This window comes from Leucoraja erinacea, chromosome 28 (genome assembly GCF_028641065.1).
Source record: "Leucoraja erinacea ecotype New England chromosome 28, Leri_hhj_1, whole genome shotgun sequence".
Lineage (NCBI taxonomy): Eukaryota > Metazoa > Chordata > Chondrichthyes > Rajiformes > Rajidae > Leucoraja > Leucoraja erinaceus.
This window is the reverse complement of record NC_073404.1, coordinates 7,465,781-7,483,357: the sequence shown is the minus strand read 5'-3', so window position 1 is coordinate 7,483,357 and position 17,577 is coordinate 7,465,781. Positions and strand designations below refer to the sequence as shown.

General features: G+C 48.7%; 1 protein-coding gene across 13 annotated transcripts in view; it reads right to left on the bottom strand.

Moving 5' to 3' along the window:
- Positions 1-17,577, bottom strand: part of msi2b (musashi RNA-binding protein 2b) — a 431,971-nt gene that overhangs the window by 107,879 nt on the left and 306,515 nt on the right. For all 13 annotated transcript variants that reach the window (XM_055657603.1, XM_055657605.1, XM_055657606.1 and 10 more), the window contains exon 8: positions 8,280-8,362. In XM_055657603.1, coding sequence (XP_055513578.1) covers positions 8,280-8,362 — 83 coding nt within the window. The remainder of the gene's footprint in view (positions 1-8,279; positions 8,363-17,577) is intronic.

The following is a 17,577-nucleotide window of genomic DNA, read 5'->3' as shown; positions in this document are numbered from 1 at the left end:
GCTCCAACCGAGACCTGCGGACTTTACATCGAGAGCTCGCAGTCTCGGGAGAGGCCGGATCAGGAGTTCCAATGACCTGTGGTCCAATCGCCCGGCGCGGGGGAGATGACACCCCCCCCCCCCCCCCCCGATGTGGGAGCTGATCGCCCCGACGCAGAGGGCCCAAACACTGCCGTCTACGGGAGCCAAGATCGTCCCGTCAACGGAAGTCTCGAGGCCCACGACCGCGGGAGAACAAAGAAGGGAAGAGATTGAACTTTTTTTCGCCTTCCATCACAGTGAGGAATGTGGAGGAGTCACTGTGGTGGATGTTTATGTTAAAATGTATTTTGTGTGTTCCGTTGCTTTTCATTGTATGACTGACTTGGCAAATGAAACTCCTCACATGTAGCAAAACATACTTGACTCATAAAGTATTATTGTATTAAGGATACCTTATTTAAAGGTTTTAGTTTATTAAAGGAATTAAATGTTTGGCAAGGGAACTCAGGGCCTGTGCGGCTTGCTGTGGATAGAAATTCTGAGGTGCTCTTTGCAGTCAAGATGACTACATCTTCAGGTCTGCCAGCAAGACTGCCTGGCTTGAAAATTTGGAGTGTGTGAATGGAAACATAAATAAAAAGTCATGATGAACCCCAAGACCCTGGCACAATTTGCCAAGCGTGGAGGATGTCTAGTGATATGGAAAGATGAGAGATGCTGGCCATTTTCTCTTCAGAATAACCAGGGCCACAGAGCAATCTAATGGGCTACAGCCATCCGTCACCCTCTGGCGTTATGTGATAAGTGCTGGGCTTAACAGCGATACACACACATTCTCAGGAATGAATTACACAGTAAACATGGCAAGAGAGAAAGCGAGGAGAGAAACCATTTATCGGGCTCATAATTAAGGATCCATTGAATTGGTTGATCGAAAGGATGGGGGGGGGTGGGGGAAAGACCTGGATAGAGTGAATGTGGAGAGGGTGTTTCCACTAGTGGGAGAGTCTAGGACCAACGCCGGAGACCCTGGCTCAATCCTGACTACGTGGATTTTCTCTGGGAACTCCGGTTTCCTCCCACACTCCAAAGACATACAGGTTTGTAGGTTAATTGGCTTGGTGTAATTGTGAATTGTCCTTAGTCAGTGAAGGATAGAGTTGGTGTGCGGGGATCGTTGGTCGGAGTGGACTCGGTGGGCCGAAGGGCCTGTTTCCACGCTATATCTCTAAACTAAACTGAACAGAGGTAACACACGTGGTCACGGGAGGAATGTTCAAACACCACAGTGACAGCAGCCGAGGTCAGGATCGAACCCGGGTCTCCGGTGCTGCGAGGCAGCAGTTCTACCAACTGCACTGGGTGCCGCTCTGAAATGCGACCTTGCATCTTTATTCCCTTGTAAATGGTGGCAGGCACCGCCCATGGCTGTGGTCATTAAAATGTACACCAACTTCTCTACCTCATCAGAAGGCACGACCCCTACAACTCTCACCAACTTCTACAGATGCGCCGCAGATAGCATTTTATCGGGCCACATCACGGCTTGGTTTAGGAACAGCTCAATCCAAGACCGCAAGAGGTTGCAGTGAATTGTGGGCGTAGCCCAGGCCGTCGCACGAACCAACCTCCCTTCCATTGACTCCATTGCCTCAGCAAGGCCGCCAGTATATTCAAGGACGAGTCGCACCCTGGTTGCTCCCTCTTCTCGCCTCTTCCATCGGGCAAAAGGCATAGAAACTAGAGAGCAGTCCTGAACTACTGTCTACCTCATTAGAGACCCTTCGACTATCTTTGATCGGACTTTACTGCCTTTATCTTGCACTAACGTTATTCATGTTATTCCCAGTTTTCTTCTAACAAAAGCTTCTCACTGTTCCTCGGTACATGTGACAATAAGCTAAACCAACTAACCTACTAACTAAAGGGCCTGTCCCACTTGGACGTCATTTGTGCATAACTTACGTGACGTCATTCACGAGTCATGCCGCGCATGTGATGCGCGCATGGTGTGTGGTGACGTGGGCAGTGATGGTACATCCCAGGATTTTGGGATGTACAAAATCTTTGCGCCCCATCTGCGTGACGCGCAAATGACGCCCAAGTGGGGCAGGCCCTTAACTAACTAAAATGGTGACTGGATATTGAGGTCAGCAGCTTCCCAGCTGTGGGGAATGGCCATTTCTGGAGCTAGGTTTGCCGTTGCACATATAAAACAAATATTCTTTGCAGTCTGGCTGAACGATATCCACCTGTCTTGCTCAAATGGAGCTCCAGGGAGCTGAGGTCCTCCTACATTTCCATCCCGTGTCTCATCTCTGGGACCGTCTGTCTGCTAATGAGAGCTGCACAATGACATTCCACCCCAGTCTTGGCAGCTCTCCTTATTAATGCCGACTGCATCGAGGACACTTCCGTTTGTTTGCTACAGTGCCCCTGCACTTTGCCTCAGCAAATCTGAAGTAGGTGTCACAAAGTCCTGTAGTACAACATTTTCCCAGGTTGCACACGACCCAGTGATAAAGCAAGCCTGGCAAGGGGACTGAATGGAACGGAGATGCCAGTTAACAGTTTCCACTTGGCTTAGAGGAAGGAGTCCACTGGCAGGGTTTGGTGTTATACAGACTGCTAAGTACTGATAGGACTGGCCCGAGGTTCCCGCTTCTTGGTGGAGTGCACTGCGGGGGAAATTAAAGGCGATCTCTCTACAGAGTAATTCCTAGGTTAAAACCTGGGTATAAAACAAAACTCAGGGGAACAGGGGGCGGCACGGTGGCGCAGCGGTAGAGTTGCTGCCTTACAGCGCCAGAGACCTGGGTTCAATCCTGACTACGGGTGCTGTTCTTTCCGTGACACGCGTGGGTTTTCTCCGAGATCTTCGGTTTCCTACCACACTCCAAAGACGTGCAGGTTTGTGGGCTAATATTGTCAGCTTGGTGTAACTGTAAATTGTTCCTAGTGCGTGTTGGCTAGTGTTAATCTACGGGGATCGCTGGTGGGCGCGGTCTCGGTGGGCTGAAGGCCTGTTTCCGCGCTGTACTTCTGAACTAAACTACATTTGATTAATTTTTTAGTCTTTCGCAAGGCAATGGAACGGGTTTATTAATTATATTTTTTAATGATATTGATCCTGTTATCTCCTTTTTCTCTGCTCCAGTTTCGATTTTCAGTCTGCAAGGAGGTCGCAGATGGAAGGCCCCAAATGAAACGGGATGAAGAGATTTCATTAGCACAATCTGATGTTGTTAGCAACCAGGTCCCTCACTACCTTTGTGCTGTAGAATTTACAACCCAAATACACAAGCGACGAGATTGTTCCACGCTGTTCCCAGAAGAAGGCTTTGATCTTATCCGAACATGAAGCGCTGTTACCAGAGAGAATCCCAATAAGTGGGACAAGCAAGTTCTTCTCATTATGTAAATATTTAGGCGCGTATCACCGTTGCTATGCTACACTGACAGAGGACCTGGAATGGTTTAATTGCAAGTAGCAGTGCAATTGGCTTTCCCATTACTGTGAAAGTGAACGATGGTCTTGCAAAGGAATTGTGATGCGGCGGTGGCGTGGGAAGGGAGTGCCCAGTTAGAGCGGTGTGTCGACATGTCACCCACAGCAGTGTAGAAGGTACTGCATGGAAGCATGCCCTTCGGCCCTCCGATTCCATGCTGACCAGCAACCACTAATCACACACTGATCTAATCCAACTTTCTTCATTCTCCCCATTATAGTATCAACTCCCCGCAGATATAGACATACCTCTCGAAGAACCTTTCCTGTCCATGTACCTGTGTAAACATATTTTATAAGTTGCTGTGATACCAGCTTTAACTACCTCCTCCGGCAGCTCGTTCCATACACCACCACCCTCTGTGTGAGCGTTAGAGTTAGGGTGAAAGGAGATGAGGAGGGTGTGAATATGAAAGGGAGTCGATTGGCAGTGATTGGGGGCGGCACAGTGGCATGGCGGTAGAACTGCTGTCTTACAGCGCCAGAGACCCGGGTTCCATTCTGACCTCAGGTACTGCCTGTACGGAGTTTGCACGTTCTCTCTGTGACCGCGTGGTTTTTCTCCGGGTGCGCTGGTTTCCTCCCAAAGACGTGCAGGTTTGTAGGTTAATTAGCAAATTATCCCTAGTGTGTGCAGGATTGAACTAGTGTCCTGGTGATCGCTGGTCGGCGTGGACTCGGTGGGGCGGAAGGCCTGTTTCCATGCTGAATTTCTAAACTAATCTAAACTAAACGGGCGAGGTTGATTCCAGGTGGGACTGTGGGAGATTCCAGCAGTTATCACACACTCACTAAGGGCCTGCGTGCGGCAAATTGAACCAGATTTCAGACACAGCCTTTGTATGTCCTGTATTAAAGTGTCAGGGGAGGGTGAAGAGCTTAAGCCTTTGGAAGCGGTTTTGTAGATGTGCAGACATGCACACGGATCACGGTCAAACAAACTATCTATTCATCAGTCACAATGTTTGCATCTGTCGCTGGCCTTATTGAGTCCTCTGGATATAACCCAGTAATCCTCAGTGCACATGGCCTGATGTGCTTGAGCACAGGGATGAGGGTGTAACACAGAGCCACACAGAGCAGGCGCGCAAGACAAGGCGTGCCCGCAACAATAAAACATTGAAGACCGGAAGTCCTCAGGCAGGTCAGGCCACATCTGTGGGAGGAGACAAGGAACTGCAGGTGCTGGTTAATACACCAAAGGACACAAAGTGCTGGAGTAACTCAGCAGGCCAGATAGCAACATGAAAAGTGTAGGAACGAACTGCAGATGCTGATTTACAACGAAGATGGCATCTCTGGAGAACAAGGATAGGTGATGTTTCGGGATGAGACCATTCTTCAATCTGGATAAGATAACCCAGAAGAAGATGCGTCTGGTGCCTGGCCTCTCCTACATGAGTGACTGCACTTTGAGAATATTTCATGAGCAAGACATTGTGGAAGGTGCTACAGGAATGCAATGAGGTTTCAATCCTCCATTTCTCCCTCGATCAATGGGCTGTGCTGTTTTGTTCCATCAGCTCACCATGCCTTCACAATTTATCATGATCACTCGAGTGGGATAAGTGCTATCCTGTGATCCAGAGATGCTGTACCTCCCCCACCCTAGTCGTTGTACAAGTTTCACTGTCCTGCTGTTGAGTTTCACTGTCTGTACAGCTGGTCATTCACCAAGCCCACAGCCAACAGTGGACTCCACCTTTCCTTGATCATTGCAATTATACAATTACTCCAAGCCAATTATCCTACAAACCTGTACGTATGTCTTTGGAGCGTGAGAGGAAAGCTATGATCTCAGAGAAAACCCACACACGCCACAAGGAGAATGTACAAACTCCATACAGACAAGCACCTCTAGTTTCGAACCCAGGTCTCTGGCGCTGTAAGGCAGTAGCTCTACCGCTGTGCCACCGTGCTGCCCTAAAATATTGTTGCTGTTGAAATGGCCGTTGAGGAAAAATATCTTCAACAGAGGACCAGGTGGGATCACTCTATTTGTGCGTATTCCCTTTCCCAAGATGGCAATGTCATAGTCATAGAGCCTTACAGCATGGAAACAGGCCTTTGGCCCAGCTTGCTCACACCGGCCAACGTCCCATCTACACTAGTCCCACCGCCCAACATGTTCCCATCTACACTAGTCCCACCGTCCTGTGTTTGGTCCATATCCCTCTAGACCTGTTCTATCCATGTACCTGTCTAAATGTTTGTTAATTGTGTTTAAAAATAAGAAATAAAATAAAAACACTGGAGGCACAGAAAGGGTTGACATTCAGAGCCTCTTTTGTCTAGGGTGGAAATGTCAAAGACTAGAGAGCGGCGTTTTAAGGTGAGAGGGGCCAAGTTTAAAGAAGATGTGTGGGACATGTTTTTCACAGAGTGGATGTTAGGCGCCTGTAAAGCCCCTTAGGCGATTTTTTAGGCGTCTACAAGCTACTAGGCTGCCGCCACAGTAGGCGATCGCTGGAGTGTCGCCTGTGTAGTCTCCTCAGTCGCACAAAGAATCGTAGCGTTTTTCTGGTCGCCGCTGGATTTTGAAATGTTCAATACTTTTCGGCGACAGTCGGCAACCGTGGGCTTGTCGTAGGTTGTCGCCTGAGGATGAGGTTGTCGCCAGGATGACATAGGTTGTCGCCAGCGCGGACTTCGGTGAATTCCATTGGCGACTACCTACGTCAACCTACATCAAGCGGCGACAGGTACCAGCGACTGAATTATCTTACCTTTTGGTAGCTTGTCGCGGGTGGACGTAGGTTATCGTAGGGGTGGTCGTAGGTGGACGACCCAATGGGTCGCCTGTTGTCGGTAGCTTGCTGTCGACTAGGTGGTGGGTTGTTGTAGGTTGTTGTAGACATTGTCATCGACATTGCCATAAGGGGGTTCAGTCGACAGTTTTTCAGCGACCTGCTGCGACTACGACAGTCGCCGACAGTTACTGAAAAAAATCGCCTAAGTGGGACTGGCCCGTAACGGGTACGATAGTGGCATTTAGGAGGCTTATGGAATGGAGGATAGACACAAAATGCTGGAGTAACTCAGCGGGACCAGGCAGCATCTCTGGAGAGAAGGAACGGGTGACGCTTCAGGTCGAGGCCCTTCTTCAGACTGGTCAGGGATAAGGGAAACTAGAGATATAGACGGTGATGTCGAGAGATAAATAACAATTAATGAAAGATTTGCTAAAAGTGAACGATGATAAAGGAAACAGGCCATTGTTTGCTGTTTGTTGGGTGGAATGGAGTGAAGTGGATCACATGCAAACATGGGCGATGAGCTTATATTGGCACAGTGTTCAGCACAGACATTGTGGGCTGTAAAACCTGTTCTACGTTCTAATAAATATTTGAATAAACATGCTGATTGGGAATTTTGTTCTGTCTGGATTGGTGTAAGGCCCTCACCTTATTGTACTGAGGTTCCTCTGGGTCTGGACTGTGTCGTCCTGGTTATCTCTGAACAAACAGAGTAGGAGGGAGGGGGAGTTTGGGGAGGCAAGGTTGTGAGGAAAGGCGAACCGATGAGCCTTGTTCACTGCTCCAGTGGAGAATGTACAAGGCTTTTACCAGAGGCCGGCTGTTAGCACGGCTGCCCCTGGGCCCAGTCTCTGCCAAGCCTGCGGCCTCTGGTGAATGCTGGAGTAATAGAAATAGGAGCTTAATCTCTTCAACATTAGTCTGAAGGGATGTGACCATATGGTTTTTAAAGGGGAACATCATTTGATGTGATTTTTTTTTTCCTTAATTGCAAGCTAAAATTAAAATTCAATGAGGCAATTATGAAAAAACACAGCCTGCGGCTCCCAGCTGCATATTATTGGCCAGGGTAAAGCTACTGTGAGTGTAGCAGGTAGCTTCCACACTAGACCCCTCAGCCCTGCTCCGCAAAGCTCATTATTACCACACGCTACATGATTCAGAAAGGCTTTCCAGACCATTCTGCCTAATCCATAGGGTAAAGGCGGGCACAATTCATCCTAGGCCACACCTGTTTCTCCCACTCACCCACCACTTCCACCCACATCCACCCTCTGTCTTTTACATTTCACCCCTCTTTCATTTCTCCTTATCAACATCCTGTCAATCTCTTTTAGTCACCTCTTATCTCTTTCATTTCTAGCACATCTCCTTCATGCTTTGACCCCCTCACCTGAAAGCTATTCCCTCTAATCCATATTATTTCAACCCTGGGAGAAAGGTTCTGACTGCCTAACCTATCTCTGCCTCTCGTAATTTTATATACTTCATATCAGGTCTCCCCTCAACCTCCGGCGTTCCAGAGAAAACAAATTATCCAGGTGTTGTGTGTGTGCATGTGCACGCATAGATGTGTGCCTGGATGTGCGCATGTGTGTGTGTGTGCATGTGCACGCATAGATGTGTGCCTGGATGTGCGCATGTGTGTGTGTCTGTGTCTGTTTGTGTGTGTAGAAGTGTACATGTGTCTGCGCATATGTCTGGATGTTGCGTGTGGATATGTGTCTGTGAATGTAGGTGTGTGTATGCACAGGTGTGCACATGTTTGTATGTGTGCATGATTCCGCCCGTGTGTGTGTGCTCGCATGCATCTACATGTTTGCCTGTGCATATGCCCGCGATCGCTCGTATGTGGCTATGTGTCTGTGTGGGTTTGGTGTTTGTGTGTGGCATAAAATGTCCAGTCCCCACCCAGCACCTCCTGCTGGATATTCTGTGTAACGCTGCGTGGAACTGCGTGTGGGTGTTGAAGGGGAGTGTGTGACAAAGGGGCGGGAACTGGCCTTCCTTCGATCCGAACCGCAGCCACTTACCATTTTATTATTGATTTCATGGAAGTGGATTTCACAGACTTTTTCAACAACTTCTTCACTTTCAAAAGTTACAAAGCCAAATCCTGGAAGAGAAGCAGAAGAGGAGAGGAATGTCAGTCGCTGGTGTTTATAGAGGACCACCCAGCTTGCTAGCTGCCCGCACTGGGGCACCAGGGATCAGTCGGGTACTTCCTGCAGACATAAAGAACTGCAGATGCTGGTTAATACACAAAAGGACACAAAGTGCTGGAGTAACTCAGTGGGTCAGGCAGTATTCCCGAGGTGCTGCGTGGCGTAGCCCTTCCTGAAGTGCCGCGGATACGGGACCTCACCCAAAGGATCAAAGGTCAGTAGGACCTCACCCAAAGGCTCGAAGGTTGGTGGGACCTTGCCCGTAGGCTCGTCGGATGGCGGAAGCAGGAGGGACGCGAGGAGCAAGGACCTGTGGGAAGGTGAACCGGGGAATTACCTCCATCGCTTTCAAGGTCGGCTGCAGGAGGTGACCCCGGGACACAAAGATGGCCGGGCGAGGAGACGGGAGGAGAGGGACGTCGGATCGTGGGAACTGCTCCGGTACATCGAGCGCGCGGGCCGACCGGACTTCGAATAATGGCGCCAAAACAATGGCGATGCCCGCATGTGTGATATATGCCAAAATAATTGCACTGCGCAGTTGCGTATGTGACAAATAAAGCACTATTGACCACCACTGAGCATCACTGGAGAACATAGATGGGTGACGTTTCGAGACCCTCCTTCAGCACCCAGCCTGCAATCTCCAGATCCTTAGAAGCACTAGTTAGCCTCCAGAGAATTATTAACATATAATGGAAGATAAGAATGCACAACCAGTGGATAACAATTGCCCCATTGCCTCTGCAGCACGCATCTGCAAGAAGTAAATGGCTTGCCAACTTGCTCTATGTTCACAATGCTCTAGTCCAAACTCAACGGCGTAGGGTTATAGAGTCATACAGCACAGAAGCAGGCTCTTCGGCCCAACCCATCTACGCCGACCAAGATGCCCCAAATAATGCCCCTATCCCTCAAAACCTTGGACGTCGATACAAGGAACCGCAGGTGCTGGTTCACAACATAAAAAGAGTCTGAAAAAGAGTCCTGACCCAAAACAATTTGTGTTCTCCAGAGATACTGCCTGTCCCGCTGAGTTACTCCAGCACTTCATGTCCCTCCACACGTTTCCTACCCAAATACTTGTCCAAATGTCTTTGTAATGTTGCCATTGTACCAGTTTTCTCTGGCAGTTTGTTCCATGCAACCATCGCTCTTGATGTGGGCAAGGGAGGAGAAGATGTTTCTCAAGCTTCTTAAATAATCTACAAACCTGTACGTCTTTGGAGTGTGGGAGAAAACTGGAGCGCCCGGAGAAAACGGTCAAGGGGAGAACGCACAAACTCCAAACAGACAGCACCCGTTGTCAGGGTCGAGCCTGGGTGGCCGGCGTTGTAGGGCTGCAAATCTACTGCTGCACCACTGCGCTAACCGAATGTTCCCTTTCTTGTAAACCAGCATCTGCAGTTCCTTGTTTCTACAGTAAAGGCCCTGTCCCACTTTCCCGAGTTACTCACGAACTCTCCAGAGTTTTCCCCTTGATTCGAACTCGGATCTATTTTTTTACTTGGGTCTATTTGTTTAACTCGTGGACATTTTTCAACATGTTGAAAAAACGTCCCGACTTACTGATGCCCCGAGTTCATACGGCTGGCATTACGAGCCGCTACGAAACATCTACGGACTCAATCGGGCTCCTACGAGCTCGCTAACGACATTACCCGACATTCCCCAAGTTCGAATCAAGGGGAAAACTCGGGAGAGTTTGTAAGTAACTCGGGAAAGTAGGACAGGGCCTTTAAGCTTCCGCAGGTGGAACCAGTTAGTGAGTCCCATCTCCAGTGGTGAAACGACCAAGTTACAACCACTTCAGGCTGTCAAGCCACCATGTTATTCCAGCTCCCCAGCTTTGCGGGGGTTAGAGTGGGATTAATCTCGGTCTGTGCTGAATTAACACCCCCGCCCCAGCAGCAGATTTCATATTAAGTGGGTTAACAAACGCATTAAAACGGCGCAGACAGAAATCTAAGGAGAGCACATTATCCTGTCAGCTAAATATGGCAAACAGGAAATTAAGCCCACGTCCTGAGATCCGGTTGGGAATGAGCGAGATGGGACGCGGCCCCTTTAAGGTGTGGCTGGGGTGGTCTTGAGAAGGGGATCGGTTCTGGTGCCGGACAGTAGACCACTGAAGGCCACTGGCAGAGGCCTGCAACTCACAGCCACCATGCCTCACACGATCCCCAGCTAAGCTTCACTAACTGCTCAACAGATGAGCTAAACATAGCATTTTTACACAGCATTTCCCACACGCTGCATAATTAGATTTAATTATAACTGCACACACTTAGGGCGCATTACAGCTTGCAAAAGACAGAATGGAGATTAACCTCTTAGGTTATGTTTTAAAATGTGTGTTGTTGTCAACAGAGCTTTATTGCAGATGAATCTGCCTGCTGGACTGTGAATGTGTCTGTGTTTAGTTTAGTTTAGTTTAGAGATTCAGCGCGGAATAAAGCCCTTCGTCCCACTGAGTCCGCACCGACCAGCTATCCCCGCACACTAACACCATCCTACACACACTAGTGACAATTTATACTTATACCAAGCCAATTAACCGACAAACCTGTACATCTTCGGAGTGTGGGGGGAAACAGAAGATCTCGAAGAAAACCCACACGGTCCACGGGGAGAATGTACAAACGCCATACAGACAGCATCCGCAGTCAGGATCGAACCTGGGTCTCTGGCACTGCAAGCGCTGTTATGCGCCTGTCCCGCTGCGGTTCCCGGAGGGTGCGGTCAGTCTCCCTACCTGCAACCTCCGGCAACCACCTGCAACCTCAGGGAACCGCACGGAAACCTTGGGTGGGGCGCAAAGTCTCCAGAGGCTTCCGTTCAGGTTTCCTAACTGCTGCACTACCCTTACTCCAGTCCCTCGGAAATCCTCCCATACGGTTCAGCGCTGAAGGATCTGACGCGGGCTTGAAAGTCCAGTGTCAGAACTTGAATCTGTCTTGTGCCCGTAAATTAAAATTCTCTTTCTGGTTTTCAAATACCTCCTTTGTTATTGAGCCTCCCTATTTGTGTAGATAGACGCAAAATGCTGGAGTAACTCAGTGGTTCAGGCAACATCTCCAGAGAAAAGGAATGGGTGACGTTTTGGGTCGAGACACTTCTTCAGATCGTTTATCTCAAATCAAACGTCACTTATTCCTTTTCTCCAGAGATGCTGCCTAAACCACTGAGTTGCTCCAGCATTTTGTGTCTGTCTTCAGTGTAAACCAGCATCTGCAGTTCCTTCCTACATTCCCTATTTACCTACTCCAGCCGTTACTGGAGCTCTTGCAACTTTGGTCTGTACAGACTGCAGATGCTGGTTCATACCAAAGATAGACCTAACTCAGAAGGTCAGGCAGCACCTCTGGAGAAAAAGGATGGGTGATGTTTCGGCTGAGGAAGCGAGGCGACCCGAAATGTTACCCATCCTTTTTCTCCACAGATGCTGCCTGACCTGCTGAGTTAATCCAGCACTCTGTGTCTTTTTTCTTCATTGCTCTCACTCTGGCGGTCTAACCATTATGTTTGATTTGACATGGCACCTGCTTTTTTTTAAAATGCCAAATGTATTCAAGTGCTATTATCTGAATGCTGTGGAATTCATTGCCACAGACGGCTGTGGAGTCAAAGTCATTGGATATTTTTAAGGCGGAGATTGATAGGTTCTTGATTAGGAAGGGCGTCAAAGGTTACGGGGAGAGGCAGAGAATGGGGTTGAGAGGGAAAAATAGATCAGCCATGATCGAATGGCGGAGAAGACTCGATGGGCTGAATGGCCCAAATCAGCTCCTATATCTTATGGTCTTATGATCTGTTTGAAATTCATGCAAACCAAAGCTTTTCATTGTACCTCGGTACCCATGATAATAATACACCTAAACCTAGAGGTCTGAAGATAAGGTAGTAGCTAAACACAAAGTGCTGGAGTAACATGTTCCCGATGTTGGGGGAGTCCAGAACCAGAGGCCACAGTTTAAGAATAAGGGGCAAGCCATTTAGAACAGAGTTGAGGAAAAACCTTTTCACACAGAGAGTTGTGAATCTGTGGAATTCTCTGGCTCAGAAAGCAGTGGAGGCCAGTTCTCTGAAGGCTTTCAAGAGAGAATTAGATAAAGATAGCAGAGTCAAGGGATATGGGGAGTAGGCAGGAACGGGGTACTGATTGTGGATGATTAGCCATGATCACAGTGAATGGCGGTGCTGGCGCGAAGGGCCCAATTGGCTCTTCCTGCACCTATTGTCTATTAACTTAGCGGGTCAGACAGCGTCTCTAGGAGAACATTGATAGGTTTTGGGATAGGATCCTACAGGAGTCTGAAAACTGTAATGTCCAGGTTCAGGAGCAACTTCTTCCCAGCAATGACCATGCTACTAAATACCGCAACCTCTGAGTAAGCTCCAAACAACATAGACTTGGGGACATCATTTTGTCTTTGCACTATCATTATTTGTGTTCTTATATTAGTTTAGTTTAGAGATACTGTACAGAAACAGGCCATTCGGCCCACCGAGTCCGCGCCGACCAGCGGGCCCTGCACACTAACACTGACACAGGAAACAATTTACGATTATACAAAGCCAATTTACCGTACAAACCTGTACGTCTTTGGAGTGTGGGAGGAAACTGGAGGTCTTGGCGAAAATCCACGCGGTCACGAGGAGAACTCCGTACAGACAAGCACCCGTGATTAGGATTGACCGGGTCTCTTGTGCTGTCAGGGAGCAAATCTACCGCTGCACCACCGTGCCGCCCCTGAAGTTTTTTTGTTGTTTATCATGGTGTTTACAGAATACTATGTTTACACAATTAGAAACAAAGATATGCAGATGCCGACCCGAAACGTCACCTATCCTTTTTCTCCAGAGATGTTGCCTGACTCGCCGAGTTACTCCAGCACTTTGCGTCTTTCTTTGGCATAAACCAGCGTCTGCAGTTCTCAGTTTCTACAAGGTTAGGGCTGTCGGCTGTAGCTGGTGAGGCCTGCTTTATCTGCAAGCCCCGACTTTGCCTGCAGAGCAGGGTCTCACAAGAGTTCAACTTCAAAAGAGGCCTGCAAAGTGCAGCAAAAACACATCAGGGGACTGGAGGCAGGATCGAGCAGCAGGCACGGGGTAACACTAAATGGATGGGACAGTTGGGTTGCGCTAGCCATCTGGGCCCTGTATCAGGAAATGTTAATGTGTATTGAGACAGGCACCGGTGAGTGTAGCACATCCTTTGTAGTTAGACTCCGTGAACCGTGATGGGGAACTCTAGCGCCTGCTGGCCGGGGTTCAGGCGCCGAGCGGGGGGACGGGGAGGGAGGGAGGAGGCCACCACCTCCGCCGTGCAAATTAGCAACAGAACAAGCCTCGCACAAGGACCAAGGGGAGGGCGAGTCTGAGAGTCTGAAGGTAAACACATGCAGCCAGCTAACCCGTGCAGGAAGGTTTGCGTCAGCTGTCATCACGGTTCCTGCCCAGTAGCTAAGCCGGCCAGGTGGGATTAAACCCGAGAAACTGCCAGACCTGCAGGTAGCCACCGCGATCATCGGAAAATTATCCGGTAAACTTGAAGTTCTTCAGGTATAGAAACGGAATTAGTCCATTCGGCCCTTCAGGTCTAAACCGCCGTTCAATCATGGCTAATCTATCTTTCCCTCAACCCCAGTCTGCTGCCTTCTCACTATAACCTTTAAGGGCAGTGGAAACAGAATCAAAGCAGGGGTTTCAAAGCTGGACGGGCACAGCAGGGAAAATCATTTGTGCTACAGGTAAAGGGACAGACTAGTGCCGAATGGCTTCCCTCTGTGTCCTAGCGACACCTATCCATGTTTCTCCAGAGATGCTGCCTGACCCGGTGAGTTACTCCAGCTCTTTGTGTTTTGCTTAACATTCCAGCATCTGCAGATCTTTGTGTCTCCAAGATACCCAAGTGTGAATGAAGAGGCCCCTGGTAATAATCACCCTTCTACCAGTTCAATATCGAGACAGAGGGTGGTTGGTATACGGAACAAGATGCCAGAGGAGGTGATTGAGGCGGGTATCTTCGCCGACAATTAACTTACGAACCTGTACGTCTTTCGAGTGTGGGGGAAAACCAGGGCACTGGTGACCCGATGACCATCATTCACCCATTCACACTCGTTCTCTAGTATCCCATGTGCTCATCCACTCCCTGCTCACCAGGAGGCAATTTACATTTAACCTACAGTGCCCTCCATAATGTTTGGGACAAAGACCCATCATTTATTTATTTATTTTGCTCTGTACTCCACAATTTGAGATTTGTAATAGAAAAAAATCACATATGGTTAAAGTGCACATTGTCAGGTTTTAATAAAAACCATTTTTAGACATTTTGGTTTCACCATGTAGAAATTACAGCAGTGTTCATACATAGTCCCCCCCATTTCAGGGCACCATAATGTTTGGGACACAGCAATGCCATGTAAATGAAAGTAGTCATGATTAGTATTTTGTTGCATATCCTTTGCATGCAATGACTGCTTGAAGTCTGCGATTCACAGACATTACCAGTTGCTGGGTGTCTTCTCTGGTGATGCTCTGCCAGGCCTGTATTGCAGCCATCTTTAGATTATGCTTGTTTTGGGGGCTAGTCCCCTTCAGTTTTCTCTTAAGCATATAAAAGACATGCTCAATTGGGTTCAGATCGGGTGATTGACTTGGCCACTCAATAATTGACCATTTTTTTAGTTTTGAAAAACTCCTTTGTTGCTTTAGCAGTATGTTTGGGATCATTGTCCTGCTGTAGAATGAACCGCCAGCCAATGTGTTTTGAGGCATTTGCTTGGGCTTGAGCAGATAGGATGTGTCTGTACACATCAGAATTCATTATGTTACTACCATCAGCAGTTGCATCATCAATGAAGATAAGTGAGCCAGTACCTTCAGCAGCCATACATGCCCAGGCCGTGTTTCACAGATGAGGGGGTATGCTTTGGATCTTGGGCAGGTCCTTCTCTCCTCTATACTTTGCTCTTGCCAGCACTCTGATATGTTAATCTTTGTCTCATCTGTCCACAAGACCCTTTTCCAGAACTGTGGTTGCTCTTTTAAGTAGTTCTTGGCAAACTGTAAACTTGGCCATCCTATTTTTGCAGCTAACCAGTGGTTTGCATCTTGCAGTCTCTGTATTTCTGTTCATGACGTCTTCTGCGGCCAGTGGTCATTGACAAATCCACACCTGACTCGTGAAGAGTGTTTCTGATCTGTCGGACAGGATGTTTGTGGATTTTTCTTTATTATTCTTCTGTCATCAGCTGTGGAGGTCTACCTTGGCCTGCCAGTCCCTTTGTGATTAGTAAGCTCACCAGTGCTCTCGTTCTTCTTCTTAATGATGTTCCAAACAGTTGATTTTGGTAAGCCTAAGGTTTGGCTGATTTCTCTAACAGATTTATTCTTGTTTCTCGGTCTCATAATGGCTTCTTTGACTTTCATTGGCATAACCTTGGTCCTCATGTTGATAAACAGCAATAAAAGTTTCCAAAGGTGATGGGAAGACAGGAGGAAAGACTAGGTGCTGAGAGCTCTCTTATACCTGCATTAAGGAGGCAATTAAACACACCTGAGCAATTCCAAACACCTGTGATGCCATGTGTCCCAAAGATCATGGTGCCCTGAAATGGGGGGACTATGTATAAACCTAGCTGTAATTTCTACATGGTGAAACCAAAATGTATAAAAATGGCCTTTAATAAAATCTGACACATGTGACTTTTTCTATTACAAATCTCAAATTGTGGAGTACAGAGGCAGATAAATAAACGATGGGTCTTTGTCCCTAAACATTATGGAGGGCACTGTACAAACTCATCTCTCTTTGGGATGTGGAGGCAAACCGGAGCACCCAGAGGAAACCCACGAGGTCACAGGGAGAAAGTGTAAACTCCACGTGGACAGCACCCTAGGTCAGGATTGAACCGGGATCTCTGGCGCAGTGAGGCAGTAGCTCTGCTGCTGTGTCACTGCGCCCATTGATGTTGCACTGTGATGGAGGCGTGAGCGAGGTAGTAAGGTGAATCTCTTTGGTCCTCTCTCTTTCTGCGCCTTTCTCCACACAGACAGCCCCCTAGGTCAGGATCGAACTGGGATCTCTGGCGGTGTGAGGCGGTGGCTCTACCAGCTGCGCCACCGAGCCTTGTGTATGTACTGGGCTCTGTGGCCGATCCACACCAGGCTCCCTCTGCTGTTAAATGACAAGCCTCTGCTGCGTGAGGAGATGTTGGTGTGCCTGCCCGCTGCCCACTGGGGAGTAGCTGAGCTCCGTGGGCACTGCCAGCTTACGGTAGATTCGCGACGGCCCAGTTTACAGTTTGGTGACAACAGGAGTGACAGGGCACCATCTGCCGCTGAGCTTTTGAGGCCGATCGGAGCGGACAGCTGAGTTGTTCGCGAGCGTTAACTGGACAGACACCAACGCCAAGGTGCCTTGGCCAGCTCGGCTGATTTGCATGCCTGCAGCTTAAGTGATTAACACACCGTCACACGCTTTTCACTGCAAGTTACATGGAGAAGTAGTAATGCCTGGCATCTCAATGTCTCCATCTTAGCCTGCGATTGCCTTGCTCTTCAAAGGCACCCACCAACAGCACTAGGCGGCACAGTGGCGCAGCAGGTAGAGCCGCTGCCTCACAGCATCGGGCACCCGGGTGCCATCATGACCTCGGATGCTGTCTGTGTGTGGAGTTTGCACGCTCTCCCTGTGATCGCGTGGGTTTCCTCCTACGTCCCAAAGATGTGCGGGTTTTTGTCCGTTAACCGGCCCTTTGTGAATTGCCCCGAGTGTGTCGGGAGTGGGTGAGAAATTGGGATAGAACCAGGATGAACGGGGGATCAATGGTTGTCGTGGGCTCGGTGGGTCGAAGCGACTGGTTCCATGCTGTATCTTTCGATCAACAATTGATCAATCAAACTACAAGCTTTCCCTCCTGTACATCATCCCCACGATGTCCGCAATCAGCGCATCTAACGGCTGCATGTCCTGCTTTCAGAAAGCTTCCGACTTTAGAGATACAGTGTGGAAACAGGCCCTTTGACCCACTGAGCACACCGACCGCACTGACCAGCGATCACCCCGCACACTCACACTATCCTACACAATTTTACAACGACACCAACCCAATCTACCTATTTATCGGCAGAGACTCGGGTTTGATCCTGACAA